The sequence below is a fragment of the Diabrotica virgifera genome, chromosome 9 (assembly GCF_917563875.1).
Source record: "Diabrotica virgifera virgifera chromosome 9, PGI_DIABVI_V3a".
NCBI lineage: Eukaryota > Metazoa > Arthropoda > Insecta > Coleoptera > Chrysomelidae > Diabrotica > Diabrotica virgifera.
In genome coordinates, this window is record NC_065451.1 from 29,430,952 (window position 1) to 29,458,516 (window position 27,565).

General features: G+C 33.6%; 2 protein-coding genes across 10 annotated transcripts in view; both read right to left on the reverse strand.

Annotated features, from left to right (window-relative positions):
- The window catches only part of LOC126892616 (gastrula zinc finger protein XlCGF8.2DB-like), a 379,454-nt gene extending 366,626 nt beyond the window's left edge, over positions 1-12,828 (reverse strand). The window contains exon 1 of the mRNA XM_050662196.1: positions 12,400-12,828. The gene's annotated coding sequence lies outside the window, so the exon portion shown is untranslated. The remainder of the gene's footprint in view (positions 1-12,399) is intronic.
- Positions 1-27,565, reverse strand: part of LOC114326563 (zinc finger protein 260-like) — a 346,266-nt gene that overhangs the window by 201,036 nt on the left and 117,665 nt on the right. For 2 of the 9 annotated variants that reach the window (XM_050662203.1, XM_050662208.1), the window contains one exon: positions 2,179-2,655. The exons of 6 other annotated variants lie outside the window; for them this stretch is intronic. In XM_050662203.1, the coding sequence (XP_050518160.1) occupies positions 2,179-2,377 (199 nt within the window). In that variant the 5' untranslated portion in view covers positions 2,378-2,655. Of the gene's footprint in view, positions 1-2,178; positions 2,656-12,182; positions 12,402-27,565 lie in introns of those variants that run through there. One more of the 9 variants, XM_050662207.1, reaches the window with a different exon arrangement.

Genomic DNA, 27,565 nt, shown 5'->3' on the forward strand with positions numbered 1-27,565 from the left:
GTTCTCTAGTGTGTACCAACTGCCAAGGTCAGTCTTGCTCAAATGTTCAGTTTAGTACAACAGAGGAAGACTCCTGTGATTTTAATGAAGAGACCAATGACTCAGTCACATTTGAACAATTTTTGAACATCCAGCAAGAGGAAGGGGAAGAAGATGAAATCGAAGAAAACTTGACTGTTAAAGTAGACTTTCAAGAATATGAATCTGATTAAAATATCTAAAGAAATCAAAACAATAGTTAACCTAATAATCAATAGCAATATCAATAATCAATATCAATAATAAGGTAATATCTAGAACTTGACCAGTATTGTTTCCTTAAATTATCCTAAAATTGTCAAAACAGTTAGTGGAGTAGGCCTACAGGGGAAACCACGGTAAAAAAAACGCGCCGAGTACACTACCTCACAGGTGGTGTGGAAACGTGTGCATATCATGTATAATGTGACTCTTTGAATCGCGATATCTCAGGAATGGCAACTCTTAGGAAAAAAATAGTAAGGACTATTTTTGTAGAGAATTTTAAGATCTACAACTTTGGTTTAAGGTTTTTTTTGATAAAACTTACCGTTTTCGAAAAAAATCCAAAAAATCTCAAATTTTGACCTTTGACCCCGAATAACTTTTGAAGCACACGTGGGATCGATGGGGACTTTTTAAACTTTATTTGTTATGGTATACCCTAGCTCTCCACCAAAATTTGGCTCTCCGGCAATTTTTGTTATTTGAAATGTCTATATAGACCGGGTTATTAGTCGGCTTCTTGATCAGTACAGAGAGGTATGCAGATGCGCACATTACACCGATTCACCGATGCATACCTCTCTGTACTGATTAAGAAGCCGACTAAACTAGACTAGCGGCCGACTAAAAAATCTGCAGTCTGCGCGGGCTCTTAAGTTATAAAAAAGAAGGTAACCATAATTATTATAAATAGAACTTAGAAAATTATGTAGCGTTCACAGGTAGTTGCATATTAATGCAATTTTTACTTATGGATTTATAATTCGTGATAATAATTTATAAAATAGATTTATAATGAAAAATAAAAAAATATGAAAAAAAATTTTTAGGAAACGCTTTTCTTTAGTTCCGGGTGACTAAAATTATAAATATTAAAAAATCAACTAAAAAGCAAAATATAAAAAAAAAAATTAAAAAAATTTAACACATTCGTCAAAGAAAAGCGTGGCGCGTCTTCATCGAATAAACGGTTTTCGCAGTTGCCGCTAGGGCATCTATGCCATTTCGTTCGCTGCAATCCGGGACTGCACGCTGGGGTTTGTTTTGGTTGGATCAGAGAGAGCAGCATATGTGCCTCCTGATGAGAGACTAATAAGTTTTGAAACCGGTAGAGGTGCTTGCTGCACTCTCCGATTGGACCAGAATATGGTTCGGCTGTGTTTTCGTTTTGCAACGAAATTGAAAATGGTTGCAGTCAGAAAAATGAAAGAATACCCATGAACGAACATATAAAACACGCTGTATTTTCCTGTCACCGTGTCACAAAGAAAATTGTCCAGCGTAAGTACATGTAATAATTATTGTTACATGTACTTGCACTGGACAATTTTCTTTGTGTCACGGTGACAGGAAAATACAGCGTGTTTTATATGTTCATTCATGGGTATTCTTTCATTTATCCGACTGTATTCATTTTTTATTTACATTTACTCTGATTAAAGTACGAAGGGAACCATTCTCGTTGGAAGTTTACCGCGCTGAGCAGATGGGACGTGAATTGTAAATTGAGAATTCCCTCATCTTCCTTAGTCTCAGCATCCGTATGGCTTGCAAATTGTAGAAGCCCCGGAGGTGTAACCAGAGAAGGTTCCCATTGTTTTCATTCTGGTGGGATGTCGAATAGCATTATGTAGTTTTATATGCCATTAGAGTGAAAACTTAGTCTTTTTATTTTAAAAATATTTAAAATAAATGTTTTTTTCACTCTAACTTTACAAAAATCTACGCGGAACTAAACAATACATGTTGTAGTTTCAAAATAGAAAATAATTAGGTCTTTAAGTACTTTAGTTGCAGAGATAGTTGCCATAATGTTAACATGGTCGTTAAATGGGACTTCGGGTGCCCTTAACATCGTGAATTTGACGTCAGCATTAATGACACACTTAAAAAATGGTTTGGGTTGAAGCTTTATTATGCTTTTTATTTACTTACCATCTTGTTCTTGTTCGGTTTTTATAGGATACTGCTTAAGGTCTGCAGAATCAAATGTATCACTGGCACTCTCCCTCTTAGGCTCCTCCTTGAACTCGATTTTAAAGGTATACTGTAGTGCATCACCCACCTCATCATCATCTTCTTCCTTTTTACACACTTCGCTAAATTCTTGTTTTACTTCTATTTGATCAGACATGATTTTATCTGTTTCAGTATTGTGTTTATACTTCACAGTATAGTAACCAAGTGTACAAAGTTAAGAATACATTTTCAATTCAGAACCATATTAACATGAAACAAGGTGATAGCATATTCCCACCATATTTTCTTCTTTTTACTGGTTATGTCCTTCGTTAACTCTGGATCAAACACATCTTGCCTCAGCGATCAGTGTCTATACTTATATCTATTGTCTAATTCTTTTAATATTCTGCTTGGATGCAGCCGTCAAGTTTTTGAAAGGGATTTTCAAACCTGAAAGAAAGAGGATTTTTTGGCTTACGACTTAATATTAAGTAAAGTATACAATTCTTAGTAGATATACTGATGGCAAAAAAATTGCAACACCTTCTAATATTCTTATTATTTCACATTATAATATTCTTATTATTTGATAAGATTATAAAGAAATTTGCAACATCATTTTCATTTTCATCATTTCACTAAGTTACTTTATGGGTAGGGTTACCATAATTTATTAGGGCCAAATCTGGACAGGGGTACTCCAAGGGGTTGTAGAAAATATAAAATGTGAATTTGTGTTGCTACCTCTACATTGTACATATACAGGGTGAGGCAGATAAAGGGCCTATTAGAAATATCTCGAGAACTCAAGGTAAGGAAATTATGAAAATCGGAATACAGGGGTTTTGAGGTGTGAACTATTTAATGAAAATATTTTGGTCTCTTTGCTACTTCCGGTTATACCGGAAGTTGGTTGTAACTTCGTTATTTTAAATGGGACATCCTGTATATTTTTACATTTTTGGATTCCGCTTGATTTCTTCTTTCTTAAAATATAAGTTTTTGTAATATTATACAGGGTAGGCTAAAAGATAATTACGTTTTTTTATTAATTTCGTAGCAAAATTCACAATCTGTAGAATTGTAGTAGTTTGACATAATAAACTCTGTTTACGTTCAAATGATTTTTAATATAGTCTACTATGTTAACAATTATTGGTTTAGTTAAATTTTTCCTTTTTTGTATACAGGGTTGGTCGAAACTCAGAATGAGTATTTTCTGAGATTTCTTAAATGGAACACCCTGTATTTTAGTATTGTAATGAAATGTTATTTTAGGATACTTTTTATTTTATTAAGCAATCCCTATACCTAACTGCTTCAATTTGTGAGTTATTGGTGATTCAAGCCAAACATTAATTGCAACACAAAATACCTGAAATTTTATTAGGTTGGCCGTAAAAATATTCAATCAGAAATAATTTTTCGGAAATAAATACATACTAATCGAGACTGATACTTAAAATTGCTAATAATGGTTGAGCTATCAAAATATCTACGTAGTTAAGATTGTTGGTGCGATTAACAATTAAGCACAAATTAAAGCGGTTGGGTATAGGGAATGCTTAAGAAATTAAAAAGTACCATAAAATACCATTTCATTACAATACTAAAATGTAGTGTGTTCCATTTAAGAAAACTCAGAAAATACACATTCCGAGTTTCGGCCCACCCTGTATACTAAAATTCAAAATTTAGCTATGCTAATAATTGGTAACAATAGTAGACCATATTAAAAATCATTTGAACATATAAAGGGATTTTGATGTAAAACTACTACAATTCTACAGGGTGTGAATTTTGCTACGAAATTAATAAAAAACCGTAATTATCTTTTAATTTATCCTGTATAATATTACAAAACCTTATATTTTAAGAAAGAAGAAATCTAGGAGAATCCAAGAACATAAAAATATATAGGGTGGTTCATTTAAAAAAACCAAGTTACAATCAACTTCCGGTATAACCGGAAGTAGCAAAGAGACCAAAATATTTTCCTCGATATTTTCATTAAATACACACACCGGCAAAATTAGCCGAACACGTTAAAAATGGGACATGTTTGATGTCTCGTATTTTATAAACCAGTGGTCCGATTTGAGTGATTCTTCTAGTATGTTATAGCCTTATTATTTAAGAATATCTATGTAATAATATTGTTGCTAGACAGGTAAATGTCATTTTATACCGGGTGTAACAAGCATACTGTGTTTTTTTCTTAAAGTTCGGAACACCCTGTGGAATATTCCAGCATATATAAAATATTAAAATTAAAACTCGATTGTAGAATTATACTTTCTTAACATTTTCTTTTTTGATTCATTTGCTTATGTTGGAAAATAAAAAAGTTACGTGCTTTAACAACTAGCCATGTTTTTTATCAATAAATCCTCATAGTAGGGGAGAAAAGTATGCTAAATTTGCAATTACTCGAGCGTTCTTGTCACCTGGAGTGGATTGTAAAGAGTGGGTGCTACAACCAAAAAAAGTTAAGTTAAGTTTTCCATAAAATGTGGGACTGTTCATTTTTCAATTTAATTTTCCATTTCCACCAATCGTTTTTTCCGATTATAGCGCTATTTATCCATAATAGGAAAAAATGTTGCGAATAAAAGTTGCTTATTTTTACGTCAAGGATCCAAATCTGCAATAAAAATTGGGGGCTCCTATTTAATATTTTAATGTAACCCTCCACCCCACCTCCGTGGGGGGTCGTGTTTGGTGCCATTCGGTAGATTTTTGAAAAATATTGAATATGTGTATTTTGCAGTTTTACGATCTGATGTTCATTTCGAAAAATATCGCAGGGTTCGTATTTATAATTTTTAATTTACCCCCCACCCCTCTCCGTGGGGTGTCACGAGCCCCCACGGAGGTGGGGTAGGGGATTTAATTCAAAATCTTAAATTAGAGCCCCCTATTTTTATTGCAGATTTGGATTCTTTACGTAAAAATAAGCAACTTTTTATTCGACACATTTTTTCGAATTATGGATAGATAGCGCTATAATCGGAAAAAACGATTATTTCAAATGGAAAATTAAATTAAAAAATGAAAAGTCCCCCACTTTATGGAAAACTTAACTTAACCTTTTTCTGATTTTAGTACATACTCTTCACAATCCAATAGGTCCCCATAACGCTCGAGTAACTGCAAATTTAGTATACTTTCCTCCCCTACTTTGAGGATTTATTGATGAAAAACATGGATAGTTGTTAACGCACATAACTTTTTTATTATCTCACATAAGTAAATGAATCGAAAAGGAAATTATTAAGCAAGCCTAAGTCTACAATCGAGTATTAATTCTAATATTTTACATATGCTAGAATATTCCACAGGGTGTTCGAAACTTTAAGAAAAAAACACAGTATGTTTGATACACCCGGTATAAAATGGTATTTACCTGTCTAGCAATAATATTATTACAACGATATTCTTAAATAATAAGGCTACAACATACTAAAAGAATTACTCAAATCGGACCACTGGTTTATGAAATACGAGACATCAAACATGTCCCATTTTTAACGTGTTCGGCTAATTTTGCCGGTGTGTGTAGTTCACACCTTAAAACCCCTATATTCCAATTTTCATAATTTTCTTTAATTTAGTTCTCGAGATATTTTTTCTAATAGGCCCTTTATCTGCCTCACCCTATATATGCGAAATGAATATGACACAATTAAAGGTACAGCTAACATACAATAACTAAACAAATAAAATATAAATAACAATGGGGGCTATGCTGTATCATTTACGTAAACCGATTACGTACGGTAAACTCGAATTACAGGCTGTAATCTTGTGTGTAAAATTGGTATGCTGCATCAATGATATCCAAGGGGTTGCCTACCTTCGTATGTAATTTCTTTTAGGTAAACGCACGCGTAAACGTAATTTTAAACTTTTCTAAACAAAAATTACTTGCCGTTTAGTTTGGTTATGTGAATTATGTTTGGTTTAGTGTTTAATTTTTAAGTGATTTTATAGTTGTTTAGTACTTCAATATATTATATCATAAAATAAATTTTTATTTTTGTTCTAAGTAGCTTTGACTATTTCCTACTAACACTACATCATTAGGATACAGTAAGTACCAGGGAATGTAAAGTTGTGCTCACAACGAGGCGCCGACCCTCGCTCCCTGGTATCCCTCGTACCATATCATGGATCGCCCGATGCATTATGTTAAATGCGATGAGATCGTTCACGAAAATGAAGAGTAGTAGAATACTCTGTTCTAGGCAAGGATACCATCCTTTGGTCTCCTTAGTGAGTGCACCCTTACCCTGCTAGGCCTGGATCCCACGTACCAAAAAAAAGTTGATTAATAGCAAGCTGAAAATTTGCTAATAGGGCTTTTCATCAATTGTCATTTGTTTCGAGTTCCTGTCATATGTTATATAATATTAATATAGGGCTTTTCATTCAGTCATTTGTTTCGAGCTTCTGTCATGTGTCACATAATATTAATATATCTATGTCATACGTTATTGGCATATACCAATGATACAAAGACGTAGATATATTAATATAATATGACACATGACAGAAGCTCGAAACAAATGACAATCGATGAAAAGCCCTATACACGGATTATACGGCATATGACAGAAGCTCGAAACAAATGACTGTGAATGAAAAGCCCTATAGCTTAACAAACTTTGATGTACGCAAACACTGGAAGTTTTAATTGTGGAACAGTTTAAAAATTTGGAACGTAGATTACTAAAACTCCCGTGTATTTTGTCAGACAGAACATCCAATTGATTTGTTACCCTTTCATTAAACTCTCATGCAAAAATCAGACTGATATTACTAACCAACATGATTCCTGTCATTTGACATGTTCTTCTTGTTCCACTCATTAAAATGCCCAGTTGGTGATAAACACCAGTCTGATTTTTGCATGAGAGTAATGAAATGGAAATAAATCAATTGGAAGTTCTGTCCGACAAAATACATGGAACGTTTTCAAAGTCTGATGTTCCAAATTTTTAACTTATTCCACAATTAATACTTCCCCTGTTCCCATGCATCAAAGTTTGTCTGTCTAGACACTGTTAATCTGTTAACAAATAATTTTCAGCTAGCTATTAATCAACTTTTTTTTGGTACGCATTATCCAGGTCTATGCAGTTCCCTTGTTTACTGATCCAAAACTAATGAGTATAAATAAGAACTGAGTACTTACTGTGCCTCTCCCATATTTTCGTGAAGTGTCTAAGTAGTTTTATGACTCTGTAGTTTGTTCATTATTGTATTTTTTTTTGTTTTTATAAACGGGTACAAATATACTGCTTCTCCATTCGTTTAGCATTTGTCCAACTTCCATAATTCTATTAAATAAACGTATTAGCCAACTTATTCCTGCCTCTCCTAATGGCTTCCACATTTCCCCAGGAATATCCTCCGATTCCTTTATTTTTTGAAGTGCTTGAACCACTTCCTCATGGTCAGTGCAAGTTGACAGTAAAATCAAGTAGGAAGTATATATCAGCACGTCTCGCAACAAGGATGGAAAAAATACAGTATGTTTAAGATATACTATGTGAAGACAGACACATGTCTCTGACTCATTAGCTATCATCAGTACAGTATAGCCAAGTTAGAATAGGTCTGCGTTAACCTTTCCTTGTTTGAAAAACTCTATTGATTGTTTGAAACATTCCGCATTCCTTTCCTCGGGTAGCTGTAGCTTCCTCCTTGGATGTGTTAGTTGTTGCTCTGGAATCGTTAGGATCTTCTAACATTATTGTCACAAATTGGTTGCATTGCTTCTGTAGTGGTCTTTTCCCAAGCTAGCATACACCTCTAGTAAATATAGCGGTATAGCATACAGAAATGTAGATAAACTGATAATGTTGATTTGTAAACAAAACATCTTCACTAAATGGGTGAAAAAGCTGAATTCTTAGTGTCTGTTATCTGTATTTTGATGTTGCAGTCATTAAGTTAAGGGGCAGAATAAAAAAAAACTCTGTAGACACATTAACGGACACACTTCACATGTAGTCACATCTTCTTAAGGAGTGACTTCATATGCAGTTGTGTCAGTGAATGTATTACTATCAAGCTTTCGCAAAATTTATTTGTTTCATCAAGTCTAAAATAAATTTATAATTCTTTTCTCAGTAAATACAATGAAATTAAGACAAAAAAGCATTGTATTAAAGAAGCATAAAAACTTACAACATGAGCTTAGTCCATTAAATTTTAAACATTATCACTAAACACTCTACAGACTTTTATAATGTTCATGTTGTTTGTCTCGAGAGAGTTCAAAATAAGTTTTTAAGATTTGCAGCATACAGATTGGGATATAATGTTACTGAACTAAACCACAACTATACCATCATCCGTAGTGATCTCAATTTGCACTCCTTAAAAGACCGTAGAATTATAAATGATCTAGCTTTTATTTATAAACTATTAAATAGTGAAATCAATTGTCCTGATTTATTAAAATTAATAAACTTTAATATTCCAAACCATAATCTGAGAAATAATAACTTGTTCCATGTACCTCATCATTCAACAAACTATGGTCTTAACTCACCAATAGATAGAACTTTAAGTCGCCTGAATGATTTGGACATCGATTTATTCTCTTCTTCCAGTCGAGTATTTAAAAACCGACTAAAATCAATTTTTCCGGTCAGCACTTATGTTTAATATTTAATATTATATTTTCAGTGGATTTGTTAATTTTTGCCATGGATAATGCTTTTGTATTATGTAATGTGTTAATTTTTTATTGTCTGTAGTTAGTTGATTAATGTCAGTTTATATTATATTATTATGTATTGTCACTGCATAACGTGGATTGTGTGTATGTTAAATTTAGTTTTATTGTAATGTACTTACTACAGTTTTATGCTGTCACACTTTCATTTAATTTTATTTTTAGTTTTTTACTGTTTTACTGGACTTTACTAATTCTACTTTTACTTTTACTTATTGTTTATATATGTATATTTTTTTTTTTAATTGGGGAAACCCGTAAATAAATAAATAAATAAATAAATAAACATAAAAAATATAAGATTATTAATCTAGTAGTAATTACAATGTTTTATTTAATTTTATATCACAGTAATAGTTTTTGGCACTGAAATATCTCATAAATACGGATTACTGGTTGTCTCGTAATCCATCTCGTAACTGAAGTCACTCTAGATTTAAATTATGTCTTTCTGCCACAGCATTTAAGTACATAAATAACCGATTTACAAAATTCATCTTTTCAAAATATAAACATTAAACTTAAAAACAAGCAAAAAGTTGGGTTAACATGAATTAACTGACAGTCAGGACATGACAGAACCCTAAATAACATGATACGTAATTTTTTTGATACATCATACCACTTTATACACTTATGTTTTGACGACTGTAATCTGATGTACGTAATTCTGAACTTTACACATGTACGTAATCACTTTACGTAAAGGATACAGCATAGCCCCCAATAACTCTGCCAGCTTAAAATACATAGGTATACACCTGTTTTAACATACTTTAGACCTAGAAATAGTTATTTATGTATTAAGAGCGAAAAGTGATACATTATTGCTTGAGAGTAAGAGTTACCACACGACGCTTAGCGGAGAGCAGTAATTACTTGAAAGCAATAATGTCACTTTTTGCCTGTAATACATACATTTTTTCACAATCACTTAATAAAATGAAACTATTTTTAAATCATTAACTTTATGAGTTTGAATATTCAATTTATTTGTATTGTATAGATGTATGGTTGCTACAAACGACGCGCGTTAATAAGTATGAATGTTGAATTTGTTTGTATTGTATGATGGTATGGTTGCTACGGACGACGCATGTATTTTAAACTTTAACGTGCTAGAGCGATAAAGTGACGGTACTCAGTAAACGTCAACTTTTCGTTGCCATTGACAAGCGAAAAAGTCTTCTTTATCAAGTGATTGTAGAAGAATAATATTACAGAGATATAAAAAATAGGTGCTGTGCAGAATGCAATTTCCCACCGTTGGACCAAGTGTTTTCCATTTTTTTAGTAAAGAAAAAAATCCGAACATTTCTGATCGGTCAGTTGGTCGTTAGTCGTCATGGCGAGTACATGTACTCATTGTAATGACAATTTTATCGTTAATACAAAACGAATTAAATGTAAACTCTGCGAAAATTTGTATCATTATCATTGTGTTACAGTTAAGGACGCAGTAATTAAAGCTGTTAATGACTCTCCTAATGTTTTCTGGTTTTGTGATGTTTGTGTCATTAGGTTGGAAGAAAGAATTAAAATAATAAGTTATATAAAAAGTGTAGAGACAAAAACTGAATCATTAATAGAAGATACCAAAAGAGTGATGGAAGCTGTAAAAGTTGATAGTGACCAGAAGAAAAAAGCATTCTATTCAGCTGTAGTATCAAGTGGGCAGTCATCGTTGATAATAAAACCTAAAATTAATCAAACCAGTAAAGAAACTAAAAATGAAGTGGCACAAAAAATTAAACCGGCAGATATTTCTGTAGCAGTCTCTAAAATTAAACCAAGCCAAGGTAGATTACTAAATGAATGTGAAGATAAAGAATCATTGCAAAAACTTCAACATGCCGCCGTTAATGAATTATCGGAGAAATATGATATTGAAACGCCACAAATGATAAACCCAACAATTCTAATTACGGGGGTTAAACAAAATGAACTGGTTGATGAAACTGTGTTTTTAAATAATATTAAAAAACAAAATTTCTTAGAAACGATGTCGACCAACGAGATAAAAATTATTAAAAAATACGTCCCTAAAAATAAAAATTATTATAGTGTTATTGTTGAAACCTCTGCAGATGTGTTTAAGCACTTAATTAATAAACAAAAGATCTTCATTGGTTGGGAAAGTTGTCGTGCGTACGAACATATTAACGTGTTACGGTGTTTTAAGTGTTGGCGCTTTAACCATAAAGCCGAACACTGTACAGTGCCCCATATTGTGTGTGCAGAATGTGCTGGTTCACACAAGAGCAGTGAGTGTAAGGAAGATGAAAAAAAGTGTACAAACTGTAAGTATGCGCACGAAGTTTTAAAAATCCCTGGAATAAAATTTAATCATTCGGTCTTCGATAAGACATGCGTGTTTTACAAGCGAGCATGTGACCAAGCAAAAGCCAGAACGAAATACATCTAGCAACTACCGGTAAGTCATCAGAACAATTCAAATCCAAATGGTTTAATCTTATGTGTTAATATAGAAGGTCTAACAACCCATTTTTGTGAGTTAAAACAGTTATTAACAGATTTTCAACCGGTTCTTGTAGTTGTAACGGAAACTCACATAACTAATGATATTGTTGAAGCTGAATACCAGATAAAAGGTTACAATTGTTCTGTAAATTATTCCACTAGCAGACACACTGGAGGGGTAATCTGTTATGTACGTAGTCATATTATTTACCGAGAATTGAAACAATTTTCAATTCAAATGGAGTATTGGTGCACACTTTTTAAAGTAACGATTGGTCAAAAGCATTTAATTATTGGTGGTGTGTATAGATCACCAAATGGATCTAGTGCTGTATTTTTTGATTTTCCTCAAGAATTATTTGAGTTAGAAGAAATGTGTACAAATGACATTGTAATGTTGGGAGATTTTAATGTAAATGTTTCTGTAGTTGGGACTAAACTCTTAAATATTATTCAAGCAGCTGGATGTAAACAAATCGTTAAAATACCAACACAAATTACTGCAAACTCCAGAACTCTAATAGATCTAATTATCACAAATTGCAAACTTCAAGAAACTGACCGAACTTTTCCGAAATTTACTGATCACCACATTATTGGTACGTCCATTAATATTTGTGCAAAAAAGAACTTAAAAATGGTATCTTCAAGATATATTACGCCTGAGAAAATTGAAGCAATTAACATTGATTTAATTGGAAAAGATTGGAATTATTCGTCTACCAATGTTGACGTTTTGTATGAATACTTTTTAAATAATATCAGAAGCAGTTTGGATAAGATAGCACCAACCCAACATAAATTGAAAATTCCGTTCTGATAGTAGTTATTGGATTGATGAAGAAGTACGAACCACTTGTATTTAGTATTTTTGTTATAGGTAGTTAGGATATTCTATTGTGACAAATATTTGTAAAAGTGCTTATAAAAAAGCATCGTTAATGTATGAATAGCCTTATAAATACCTAATGTTTTCTGTAGACGATGTTTCCAATACAACTACAACACATAACACATCATGGTCACCGAATTTTAGTTGAGTTTTGAGTTGAATAATTGTTGAACTTAAACAAGAACCAGTGAGCGGAAGACACGAACAGAACAATTGAAGTAAAACGTGAAAACTAAACATACCAGCATACGACATACAATACAACATAAACATAACACATAACAACAATCTCAATCAATAGGGCTTTTCATCGATTGTCCTTTGTTTCGAGCTTCTGTCATGTGTCACATAATATTAATATATCTACGTCATACGTCTTTGGTTTGTATCATTGGTATATATCAATAACGTATGGCGTAGATATGTTAATATTAAGTGACACATGACAGAAGCTCGAAACAAATGACTGTGAATGAAAAGCCCTATTCACAATGTTCACTGTTGGTTCACTGTTCACAGTTACTGTCATAGAAAAAAGTGTTGTGTGGTCACGGTCACTGTCACAGTACAAAAACGACAACCTGCTATTTGAGCGTCATAAAGTTAGCGAAACGGTTTTTTCAAAGTCGTTATTTTGACTTCTACCATAACTCAAAAAATTGCACCTCGTTTGCGGATAATTGCACCATTCAAAATTTCATTTGCGGAGTTTCCGTTTTCGAGATATAAGCAAATCAAAAGTGGAGATTTCGGCGCAGCGCTAAAAATAAATGTCAATTTTCAGGGTATAAAATGCCGTAAAGTCACTAAATAACCATATCAAAAAATTGCACCTCGTTTGCGGATTATGAATAAACTGGTTTTAATTGAAAATGTTATAAAGGAAAAACGATATTAATGTTGGTTGCCTATACTGTAGGGGCAAAGGAATGCCAGAATAATCTTCACTTTTGGTAATCCTAAACTGTAAGGCTGAAAGTAGTATGTACCATAGTCAAAATAACTCCTCCTGACTTAAAGGTAATCCCTCCTCTGAAATTTCATTTGCGGATATTCCATTTTTAAGTTATATCAAAATGAAATTTCTCGGGACAGCGCCAAAGTATATATTTCCATTATCGGGATATTTATCAAAAGCTGTAAAAATAACAATAACTATATCATTTAATTTCTTCTGGTTTGAGGATTACGAATAGACCTGGTTTAAACTAAAAATCATAAAGCTTAAAAATTTTCCGAAGAAAGAAATTTTCCATTTTGGTGGTCCTAAACTGTATTTGCAAAAGTATTATCTGTATTGTAATGTAGGTATATCTAAAATAATTGCTTCTGACGTAAGAAAATCCCTCCATTCGAAATTTCATTTGCGGATTTTCCGTTTTAGAGTTATAAAAAATAAAAATTTTCGGCGCCGCACCAAAGTGTTTATTTCCTTTTTGTAAATATCAAAAGCTATAAAAGCACTAAATAATCATATCTTTTAATTCCTCCTCGTTTGAGGATTATGAGTATACCTTTTTACTAAACTAAAATTTTTAACTTTTAACTAAAAATCATAAAAATTAAGAATTTTCCGAAGAAAAAATATTTCCATTTTGGTGGACCTAAACTGTATTAGCAAAAGTATTATCCACCATATCTAAAATAATTCCTCCTGATTTGAGGGTGATCCCTCCATTCGAAATTTCATTTGCGGATTTTCCGTTTTCGAGATATAACTAAATAAAAGATTTCAAATAAATTTTCATTTTCTGGGTATAAAAAGCCGTAAAATTGCTAAATGACCATATCACCTAATTGCTCCTCGTTTGCGGATTATAAATAAACTGGCTTTAATTGAAAATAATAAAAATTGAAAATTTTATAAAGAAAAACGATATTAATGTCGGTTGTGGTTGCCTACACTGTAGGGGCACAAGCAAAGGAATAGTAGTGATGTTGATTATAGTTACTTTCGAGGATTCGTTACAAATCGTTACTTTTGTATAAAATAATCATTACAAAATAAAAATGTATACCATTTTTATTCAGTTACAATGCGAAGGCAAAACAATCTTACTTTCCAATTAGAATACGGAGTGCAATCCAGCTACCGAGAGCTTTTCCCACACATTGCAACTGAAACAAATAGGGTAGGGGACTTCTGGCAATTGAAAGATGAAGTTTTTCAATCCTAATAGCAACATTAATAATATTGAAAATATTAAAAATATTACTAAAAGATTTTTAAATTGAAAAACTTATTGGTACATTTTCCTGGTGACACCTCCAAGACTTCTACAATTTGCAAGCCAAATGGATGCTGCAGTGAAGACAAAGGGAAGGAATTCTACACTATGCAATTCACATCCCCGTCTGCAGCTTGGTATAAAGTTCCAACGGAAAATGCACCTAGTTACTCTACGGAGTAATACGACTATACGCTGTAAGCTCGTAGGTAGAGGGGATAATTAAAAAGTCGCGAGCGCCAGTAGTGACAAGTATGTAAACCTTTACCGGAAATTTGACATAAATGTCAAAGTGATTAATTTAAAACATTGAAATTAAAAACATTAATAGGAAATAATATTAGTTGGTCAAAGCTCTGGTGTATATTTTTACCTTAAATATACTTAGGTTTTAAATACTGAATTTTAAGTTTTTTTAATATTTTGTAATATGTAATTATAAATTAATCTGAGCGCCATCTACACGATAATTGTGAAAGTATCCGAAGTAAGAAATTAATATTTCATTAATAGAACGTTAAAATGTTTAGCAAAATCTTTAAAAAATCGATTACAATTTAATTACTTTTTTGTGTTGTAAGAATTAAGCGATAACAATTAAATAATAAATTTAAAAATTACCGGTAAAAGTTGCATTAGTAATCCGCTAGGAGCGACACCAGCGAAGCTCAGAGCGTATTAAATAAAAATGTATACCATTTTCAGTTGCAATGCGAAGGCAAAACAATCTTACTTTTCAATTAGAATACGGAGTGCAATCCAGCTCTCTGAATCGCGATTTTCGATTCTTATTGGAATATCATCAGAGAGAGCGTAGGCTTGTTATCCATATCCTAACTGACCAGCACCGAGAGCTTTCCCATACATTGCAACTGAAACAAATAGGGTAGGTGACTAGCGTCATCTGGCAATTAAAAGATGAAGTAAGGAAAGTAAGATTGTTTTGCCTTCGCATTGCAACTAAATAAAAATGGTATACATTTTTATTTTATAGTCGTATTACTCCGTAGAGTAACTAGGTGCATTTTCCGTTGGAACTTTACCAAGCTGCAGACGGGGATGTGAATTGCATAGTGTAGAATTTCTTCCCTTTGTCTTCACTGCAGCATCCATTTGGCTTGCAAATTGTAGAAGCCTTGGAGGTGTCACCGGACGGGTGAACCCTGGAGAACCTGAGCAACCTTACCGGAGATTGGGTAACCAACCCCAGTGGAAAGTAGGGTAAGGGCTGACGAGGAAGGGAGAAATGGTCCTCCGAAAAGGGGGTTGGGCGATAGGCCAGTAACCTATTCTTGTAAAAAAGTACTACTACGAAACCTTCAGATAGGCCTCGGAATGGACGGATATCAAGACGACGACTTTGGCAACGGAATATGGAATTTATGATGGGAACATGGAATGTCAGAACGCTAAATAGACCAGGAGCACAGAGGATCCTTCTACACGAACTGAAAAGATATAAAATAGGAATCACTGCAGTACAAGAAACTAAATGGTTGGGAAAACGTAGCCGGGACACTAAAACACACACTATACTGTATAGCGGTAAAGATGAAGGAAATAAAGAATTTGGAGTAGCCTTTATCGTAGATAATAAAATGAAGCACCTGATAACAGATTTTCAAGCCATCAATGAAAGAATCTGCAAGCTTAGGATAAAAACGCATTTCTTTAACATAACCCTTATAAATGTGCACTGTCCCACAAATGAACAGGAAGAAGACACTAAGGTAGCCTTTTATCAAGATCTAGAACGAATCTATGACTCAATACCAAGAAACGACATTAAAATGGTGATAGGCGACACAAACGCCAAGATCGGAAAAGAAGAAGAGTACATAGGGGTAATAGGGAAACATAGGGAAACACAATAAATCAAATAGACCATATACTGACTGAAAAAAGAATGGCGACGAGTATATTAGATGTAAAAAGCAGACGTGGCGCAAGCTGTGACTCAGACCATCTACTAGTGCAGACACGGTTTAGATGCAAAATCAGTCGAAAGGTAAAGGAAAAATATCCAAAACAAGAAAAACTAACCTTAGATAACCTAAAAGTCCCTGAGATACAAGAAAGATTTGAGAGAACAGTGGATGAAAAATTACTAGAAGAAAACAGAGCAGACTCCACAATAGAAAATCAATGGAACACCATAAGCAGTATCATACTAAACACAGCGAAAGAAATCCTAGGAACAAAGACACAACGGAGAGAAGAAACATGGTTCGATGAAGAATGCAAACAAGCTATACAGAAAAGAAATAAAGCACATAAGAATTACATACTCAGACGTACTAGAGAGAGAAAAACAGAATTTGAGAACAAAAGACGAAGAGCAGATAAACTGTGCAGGCAGAAAAAGAGAAAGTACCAAAACCAACGGATACTAAATATAGAAAGGGAGTTTAAGGAAACGATAAACACTTAGTTCATACCAACTTATCAAACATTTAAGACAGGGATACAAACCGAAGACTAGCCTCTGCAAAAATAAAAAGGGTGAAATCATTAGCGATATGGACGAAATTAAGATAACCTGGATGACATATTTTAAGGAAGTATTAAACAAAGGGGCACAACCACCATTACAACAACAGAGGCAGCAGCAGACATGGCAGGAGGTACAACAACAAGAACTGGGGAAGATGGAGAAGAAAATGAATTAACTAGACCCCCAAAGCTAGAGGAGGTCCAAACGGCAATCCACATACAAAAAAGCCATAAAGCACCGGGAATAGATAAAATACCAGCAGAACTACTCAAGCAAGGAGGAAGGAATTTGACACAACAGATGTACCAGCTAATACGAGAGATATGGATAGAAGAAGAAATCCCCAACAATGGAAGAAAAGTATAATCTGCCCTATTCATAAAAAAGGAGACAAACTGTTGTGTCAGAATTATAGAGGCATCTCTTTACTTTGTTCGGGATACAAAATATTCACAAACATCCTTAATCGAAGACTTCAACCTCTCACGGAAAAAATCATCGGGGAATATCAAGCAGGGTTTAGGCAAAATAGATCTACCATTGACCAACTATTTACAGTTAAACAAATACTAGCCAAAACATGGGAATATGACATGGACGTTTACAATGGGTGCGTTCGGACGACCATAGCGGCTGACTGTCAGCAGAAATCAGCTGAGTGGTTGTATCCAGCCGTGATAGGGAAAGCTTAGTAAATCTCTCAGCGGCTGACTTCCAGCGGTGACGTCTGACAACTATTGCTAGCTCAGCTGTCCAGCCGCTGTGGTCGTCCGAACGCACCCAATCTCTTTGTAGATTTTAAAGAAGCCTATGATTCAATAGATAGAACAATTCTACCTAATATATTGGAAGAATTTAGCATACCATCAAAATTAATACGACTAGTGCAAATGACAATGACAGAAACAGAAGCACAGGTATGTATTCAAGGACAGATCACTGATGCGTTTACGATAACGCAAGGACTGAAACAAGGCGACGGACTGGCTCCAACGCTTTTTAATCTTGTTCTTGAATATGTAATTAGACGGTTGACGGTGAGAGGAAATAACATACTTACAAACAAATCTACCCAATTAGCAGCATACGCAGATGATATAAACATAATGAGCAGAACAATAAATGTAGCGGAAGAAACCTACGTTGAGTTGAAACAGAGTGTAGAAGCAGTAGGGCTAGCAATAAATACAAATAAAACAAAACTACTCATACAAACCAGATCAAATAGACCGGCGCAACAACACTTTATTGACGATATACAACATATGAATAGATTCACGTACCTAGGAATGGATCTGGTTGCAAGCAATGAAGAATCGGAAATAAATAGAAGGCTTGTGCTGGCAAATAAAGCCTATTTCGCGATGGGCCACATATTCAAATCGCGAGACGTACACCGGAAAGCAAAACTCCGGGTATATAAAACAATAATCAGGCCCATAGTAAGTTATGGCTGCGAAACATGGGTGGTGACACAGAAATCTGCCAATGCATTAGATGTTAGGTCTGGATCCCGCGTATGAAAAAAAAGTTGATTAATAGCAAGCTGAAAATTTGTTAATAGTTTAAGGGTGTCTAGTCGGATAAACTTTGATATATGGGAACACTGGAACAGGGGTAGTTTTAATTGTGGAACAGATTAAAAATTTGGAACGGTCAGACCACAAAACGGCACATTTATTTTGTCCGACAGAATAGACTTAAACTCTCCGAACAGAGATTAACCTCTCATGCAAAAATCAGACTGCTATTTATCACCTGTCATAATCCCTGTCATTTGACATATTCTACATGTTCCACTCATTAAAACGCCCATTTGGTGATAAATAGCAGTCTGATTTTTGCATGAGAGTTTAATCTCTGTTCGGAGAGTTTAAGTCTATTCTGTCGGACAAAATAAATGTGCCGTTTTCGTGGTCTGACCGTTCCAAATTTTTAACCTGTTCCACAATTAAAACTACCCCTGTTCCAGTGTTCCCATATATCAAAGTTTGTCCGACTAGACACCCTTAAGCTATTAACAAATTTTCAGCTTGCTATTAATCAACTTTTTTTTCATACGCGGGATGCAGACCTATTTCTATTAATAAAACTTACGCAACTTCACATAGGTAAGTTGAGTGCCAATTAAGCTTGAAAATGGAAAAATCTGCAAACTCTTTTGGATTATATACCGTATACCGTATAATATATCGTAGGATACTGGGCCCAATAAGTGAAAATAACAACTTGCGAATTAGGTATAATAGAGAAATATACGAGCAATATAGCGAACCAACTCTAGCACAATACACTAAACTGCAGAGATTACGGTGGGCAGGGCACGTGGTCCGCATGCATGAGAATTGAATCTCCAGAAAATTGCTAAATGCAAGAATGCAGGGAAAAAGAACTGTTGGAAGACCTAAAAAGAGATGGGAAGACGAAGTCGATGAGGATGCCAGGAACTTCCTGGGAACGCGTTCATGGAAAAGAACAGCGGTAAATCGAAATGATTGGAGAAGCTTGTTGAAGGAGGCCAAAGCTCAATTTGGGCTGTAGTGCCATTGGATGGATGGATGGATGGAGGTGTCACCAGGAAAATGTACCAATAAGTTTTTCAATTTAAAAATCTTTTAGTAATATTTTTAATATTTTCAATATTATTAATGTTGCTATTAGGATTGAAAAACTTCATCTTTCAATTGCCAGATGACGCTAGTCACCTACCCTATTTGTTTCAGTTGCAATGTGTGGGAAAAGCTCTCGGTGCTGGTCAGTTAGGATATGGAGAACAAGCCTACGCTCTCTCCGATGAGATTCCAATAAGAATCGAAAATCGCAATTCAGAGAGCTGGATTGCACTCCGTATTCTAATTGAAAAGTAAGATTGTTTTGCCTTCGCATTGCAACTGAATGAAAATGGTATAAATTTTTACTTTATAGTCGTATTACTCCGTAGAGTAACTAGGTGCATTTTCCGTTGGAACTTTACCAAGCTGCAGACGGGGATGTGAATTGCATAGTGTAGAATTCCTTCCCTTTGTCTTCACTGCAGCATCCATTTGGCTTGCATATTGTAGAAGCCTTGGAGGTGTTACCAGGGAAGTGGACCAATAAGTTTTCAATTTAAAAATCTTTTAGTAATATTTTTAATGTTTTTCAATATTATTAATGTTGCTATTAGGATTGAAAAACTTCATCTTTCAATTGCCAGATGACGCTAGTCACCTACCCTATTTGTTTCAGTTGCAATGTGTTGGAAAAGCTCTCGGTGCTGGTCAGTTAGGATATGGAGAACCAGCCTAAGCTCTCTCCGATGAGATTCCTATAAGAATCGAAAATCTCGATTCAGAGAGCTGGATTGCACTCCGTATTCTAATTAAAAAGTAAGATTGTTTTGCCTTCGCATTGTAACTGAATAAAAATGGTACACATTTTTATTTTGTAAATGATTACTTTATACAAAAGTAACGATTTGTAACGAATCCTCGAAAGTAACTATAATCAACATCACTACTATTCCTTTGCCTTTGCCCCTACAGTGTAGGCAACCACAACCGACATTAATATCGTTTTTCTTTATAAAATTTTCAATTTTTATTATTTTCAATTAAAGCCAGTTTATTTATAATGCGCAAACGAGGAGCAATTAGGTGATTATACCCAGAAAATGAAAATTTATTCGAAATCTCAACTTTTTATTTGGTTATATCTCGAAAACGGAAAATCCGCAAATGAAATTTCGAATGGAGGGATTTTCTTACGTCAGAAACAGTCATTTTAGATATACATTACAATACAGGGCCCGGATTACGTACACTCGATACGCATCGTATCCGCCATGTTTTACTGTAGCGCCTTATGGGAAAACATGGCGGATACGATGCGTATCGAGTGTACGTAATCCGGGCCCGGATAATACTTTTGCAAATACAGTTTAGGACCACCAAAATGGAAAATTTTTTTCTTCGGAAAATTTTTAAGCTTTATGATTTTTAGTTTAAACCAGGTCTATTCGTAATCCTCAAACCAGAAGAAATTAAATGATATAGTTATTGTTATTTTTACAGCTTTTAATAAATATCCCGATAATGGAAATATATACTTTGGCGCTGTCCCGAGAAATTTCATTTTGATATAACTTAAAAATGGAATATCCGCAAATGAAATTTCAAAGGAGGGATTACCTTTAAAGGATCGTTTAAACACAGCGATAAATCAAACAACTTATCAAGGTCAATCGAGTTGTTGCAACTTATCATTGTGTGTAAACGGTGCATCGCACAACTTATCAAAGTTGGAGTTGGGTTGAAGGTGGTATCGCATTGAATCGCAGCGTCTAAACAGCGTTTCAACTTGTCATCACAACTAGTTGCTGTGACTTGTCGTTGTGTTTAAACGACGCTTAAGTCAGGAGGAGTTATTTTGACTATGGTACATACTACTTTTAGCCTTACAGTTTAGGTTTACCAAAAGTGAAAATTATTCTGGCATTCCTTTGCCCCTACAGTATAGGCAACCAACATTAATATCGTTTTTCCTTTATAACATTTTCAATTTTCAATTAAAACCAGTTTATTCATAATCCGCAAACGAGGTGCAATTTTTTGATATGGTTATTTAGTGACTTTACGGCATTTTATACCCTGAAAATCGACATTTATTTTTAGCGCTGCGCCGAAATCTCCACTTTTGATTTGCTTATATCTCGAAAACGGAAACTCCGCAAATGAAATTTTGAATGGTGCAATTATCCGCAAACGAGGTGCAATTTTTTGAGCTATGGTAGAAGTCAAAATAACGACTTTGAAAACACCGTTTCGCTAACTTTATGACGCTTACCATTTGACCATAGCCCACGGTTATTAGACTTTATTACGGTTGTCTTGTCCGACGGTGGTGGGGAGACTTATATTTTTGACTTTACGTCACAAGAGTTTACATTCCCATATTTTTAAATTATTTTCGATCATTGAATGTGTGTTATTGTGTATATATGTGTATTATTTGTGTTATTATGAAATAATAAGACAAATAGTACACATTTTATCTTATACCGGGTGGCGAATCGTAAAAAGGGCCATAGGAAACTCAATGTAAAGTTCTGAATTGTTGAATTCCTGCTTCCCTAATTATTCTATATCAAAAGTCATGAGAGAATACTTGTAGAGAATTAAAATCTGTATTAAAATCAAAAGTTAAAATTGTTCTACGATTTAAATGCATTCCAAAATTTTGAAAAATGTGATACATTTGCCACAATTGGTATGCGTGTAAAAGTAAGGCCACACGTTACTATTTAACTGACAGTGCTCACACCATTGACTGAATAAAAAAATCTTTATTATTAATCCTTTCTCCGCAACTGAGGGTATCTTATCAACTGTATTGTTTTTAAACAATAGATGATAAAATAAAAATATTGACAGTTCAAAAATGTGAACATTATTGCATTGTGTGTGGCCTAAGTTTGGGCTGAAAACTAAAATGTATTACATTTTTACAAAATTTTGGAATATGTTTAATTACGTAGACCAATTTTAACAGTTATTTCCAATACATATTTCAATCCTCTTCAAATAGTTTCTAATGTCTTTTGATGTAAAATAATTATTAGGGAAGCTGGAATTCAACAGTTCAGAATTTTACATTGATTTAATGCAAAACTTTGACGCATGTCAAAATTCTCAATGTGTTTTAATTGTATTAATTTTTTTTCGAATCCTGAGAAAACTAATAAATATTTTTGAAAAACTCAGAATGAAAGACTACATTATTACCGAGGGCTGAAAGTCCCTGAAAACTTCTATAATGTTTATTTTAATAAGTTACAGGGCTGAAAATAAAAGATAAATCTAATTTCAAATATTTCATTCAATAGAATCTGCTTGTTTATTCTAAGGGGCTTTCCGCCCTCGGTAATAATGTAATCTTGCATCCTGCGTTTAAATTTTTCTAAAATACTTGGTTTTCTCAGGATTCGAAAAAAATCATATTACGATTCAAATGACAGTAAACTCTCGTGACGTAATCTCACCCTTAATGTTCATTGGTTAGTCGATTTAGGCTAGGCAACCGTAGTAATGTCTAAGAACCGTGACCATAGCCACCTTTACTTTACGTTAAGTAAAGGTGGCGTTTCGACGGTAGCGCTATCTCGCGGTTTGAAACTTATACTTTTCTGATAAAATTTATGTATGTGAAATATACAAAACGAGAAAAATAGATACTTATCTAGAAAGACACAAATTATGAACTGAAATATTATTGTAACCTGATTACTAAACGAATACACAGAATTAATAGTAAAATTAATTAAGTATGTTTTTTTATTTTATTCATTATAATTTTAATATTTAATATATAAATTCGTGCGACTGGATGACTGCTTACGCAAGAAGACCATTGAGAAAAAGAATAAGTTTATATGAATTATTTAACATTTTAAAGGTTACCAGAGAACCTTCTCAGAGAGAGCCAGAACCTTCTTATTAAAACACAAAAAAGAGCGGCAAGAAAAGAATAAGCTCAAAGCAACACCTCAAAACTTTAAAATAGGAGACCTAGTCCTGGTAAAAAGGGAAGAGAATGGTAAGTTTGATAGTCTTTATGTAGGTCCTTTCACAATAACAGAAGTAAATAACGTTAATTGTAAAATCAGAATAGAAAACAATAAAATCAAGGAAATACATAAGAATAGATTATATGCTTACAATCCGAAAACACAGTGAGTGACAAGTGTGATGAAACAATGTCGTTAAACGAACATTTTTATTTTTATTTATGTATTTACGTAGTTTTAGGAAGTTTGTATATAAAATAAATTTTTTTGTATTGATTACAACACAGTATGGGTTGGTAGCACTACTTGCAAAATTTTCTGCCCGTAGTCAGAAAATTCTTAGGAGGGAAAGGTGTACAAGAATTCATCTGTACTCATTAGATATCTTTTAAAAACACCCTTTAATTATCTACGCTAATTTCTTTCGGTTATTTAAATGTCATCATAAACAATTCCAACCTTCTTTCGTTACATAAACACTGTTGACCTAGATCGTGAGGTGTAATTATACATACAGCCACTATAAACACTTTTCAGGGTCGACGCTGACTTTGCACTTTTAAATATATTTATACAACCAAAACATAATAATGGAATCCTCATTACACATTCGTCATTCTATTTTATTAGATGTAAGATTATTCACATGAAAAGATAGTGTCATCTACACTCCGCGAGACGACGTTACGTAGGTTGCTACCAGCTTGTACTCATGCGAGTATAATAAAACAACTTCAACAGTGAAACGACTATTAATCATTCCACCCCTCGGATAAGGGTTAACCACCCTTACCGGGAGAAGATAGCCCTAGTAATCCTGGACTATCATAATTTGTATGAATTGTAATTTGTTTGAATTCTATCAAAATGGATATTAAACATTATACTGGATTCAAGTCTTATTTCCCATGATATCCAATTTCAATCAGCAACACCAAAAAAGGAAAGGATTTAGTTGATACAGGACATGTACGCAATGTTTCCGAATATAATAACTGCATCCAGTACTGTTATATTCAATATTTTTACATGAATCAATACAAGAGCTGCAATATCTTGTTTTCTTTTTTGAAAAATCCATATTACCCGCCATTTCAGTTTGTGAAGTTTATTATGGCTCCAGTACACGTTGGGCCAACTAGTTGGCCAATGAGTTGGGCCAAGTAAGAACAGTGAATACATGGTGATTACACGTTGGTGGAGTTATCAGTCTGCATTCACCTTTCTTAGTGGATAAACAAAAAACAAACTCTGATTATGGATATGGATGTAGAGACTATAGCAGCTGCCGCAATTAATTTGTACAATGCGTTCAATGCTTATAGAAAAGTGTACCAAACAAGAGTGATTAAAAAACAATGGCGCAAACGACGGTGCTTTTACACCGAAAAAAGTATTCATATTAAAACACAACCTTAAAATTAATACTTATAAACAGTATCAGTATTGTGAGAAGAGAAAACAAATATTTTAAACTCAACGACAACAACGTGTTCAGTGTTCATAACCAAACAGCTGTTTGGCAGATCGCGCAAGTCCCAAAAATCCTTTGATTTGTGCACCAAATACCGACAAGATTCGGTTTGTAGACCAACGCTGACCGCCAATCGCAAACTCATGCCAAGTGGTCCTGTACACGTTGGCCCAACTCCTTGGCCCAACGTGTACTAGCCCCATAGATAAATAATATATAGTATTACCAGATAGATAGGCAACTCACTGTAAAAATTTGGTTCCTTACGCCATTTGCGAGCGATGTGTTAATTAATCACCATTTGGCGGGAAATTCAAATGGACAAGCATTAATTTTATTCGTTTAGCGCCTCTTGCGGGCAATTTCGTTACTAATTAAAATATCTTGTTATTTTACAAGAAATAATCTCACCTATATTATTAAAATAAAATACCAAAACTTACTAAGCTTGTTAAAGTATTTTATTTAAATAATATCTAAGTAATACTCATAAATTATTCGGAATTCTCAAGTTGCAAAATATGTTATTTTTGCTGTCAAATTTAGTAAGGAAAAGGGATATAAAAAAGTTAGACAATTTTTTTCTAAATATAGGTACGTGTATTTATTTGTTGTTTCAGATAAAACAGTTATAAACTAATTACTACTTAGCTATACATTTTCTAACTTTTCTATGATTTGTACACAACAATAATAAACCATGTTTATTTTTTTAACACAATACCAAAGTTCTTTCGCAACTAAAACAAAACTACACACTACACTTTATAAACGAAGGATAAGGAACCAACTGAAATTGAAATTACTAAGAATAAATCGTTACAGATAATACAATAAAAACTGTAAACTAATAGAAAATTATTTGTATTTGCACGTACTAACTGTCATTACTTTTGACATCGTCGAGTTAAGCCTCGTTTGATTATTTTATTTGTGACATTCAGGTATGGTGTTATGGTGTTTTAACATAAATGATTGGTTAAAGTCTTCGTGAGCTAGAAAGGCTGTCGTTTCTCTTTCTTTAGCTGAGCGGTGTGGAAGTGGTGGGGGAAATTCCCCAATTTTTCCATATGAGATTCCGGGGCATGACTAGCCCCATCAAATGCACAAAACAAAACTGCCAACTGCCACTAACACAGCGTTGTCACATTTTATTTAGAAAATCTACTGTAAGTTTAGCTTACTAAAATCTACTTATCAAAAACTAAAATATACTATAAAACTTTATTAATATATTTGTATATAATTTAGGACTTTTTATAATAAAAATAACAGCTCACTAACTAGAAATTTTTTTTTATTTAGCTAATGCCTCGACAACTAATGGGCATTGGCATGGTGATGGTACAGTGGATTTTACCATAGGTAGCTAGTGTTATGTGTAGTGTGTGTGTTGAGTAAGTGTCTTGTTACTTTGCAAAGTCGATGTCATTGTCTTTGCAGAGACGCTAATTATATCCGAACGTCTGCGGTCCCTCCGGTGGGTACCGATCACACAAGGATAGAAACTATTTTCATTTATTAATTTATAATAAAGGAAAAATTCTCTACCCTGGTGAGATTCGAGTTCACGACCATTCGGACCTTTCGATCCAAAGGTAGGCGCTCTTACCACTGAGCCACAGAGGGAGTTTAACTAGAAATTAATACGACTGTTTGTAAACAAAAACCAAACTTTTTTATATTTTAACTGGGGAACAAAATGACCAACTATAATTAATTTTTATCAGTTTCATATTTAATATTTGTATATAATATTTTGTCATCTACTGATTTTAACATCTGCATGTCTGGATCACATTCTTCAAACAATTATTTCGCATTTTACATTAGAAACACGCAATCACAACATTTGTTGTTTTGCAAATATTTTAGTTTTCCATCGTTAGCTTCTAACAGGCTCACCGAATACCAGAACTCTTCAATAACACCTGAAATAGGTACTGATTGCACTGCTACTTGAAATCTGCAAGTTTGTTACACCAGAATCCAGTTTCATTTCTGTTTAATATTCATCATCTACGTCCTGGGGCTAGATTCCGTGCACTGTAGATATCTACACTTCGCTTTCTATCGATGTCAATTGTCGTGAAAATATTTGAATTTTTAGCTTTAATTGAATTATTTTCTAGTTTTGCTAGTTGATGCTGAAGTGACACTTAGTAAAACAAGAAAATATTTGAATTAAAACTAAAAATTCAAATATATTGACATTGATAGAAAGCGATCGGCGGTGTTAGCGATTGTACACAAAATTCCACCCCTGAATCTTATTTTCGGTAATGACATTGGGAAATTGTAACAAAATGTCTAAAAATTAATTTAGAAATGGGGTAAATACTATTAAAAAGCAAATTTTATTTTAGTCATAAGAAAATGATGAAATATACCAAAAATCTTCTAAAAAATATTGCCTACTAGAATTTTTTAAAAAATTTTCAAAAATCTACCAAAAAAGTAGAAATCTACTAAATGTGGCAACGCTGCACTACCAGCGCT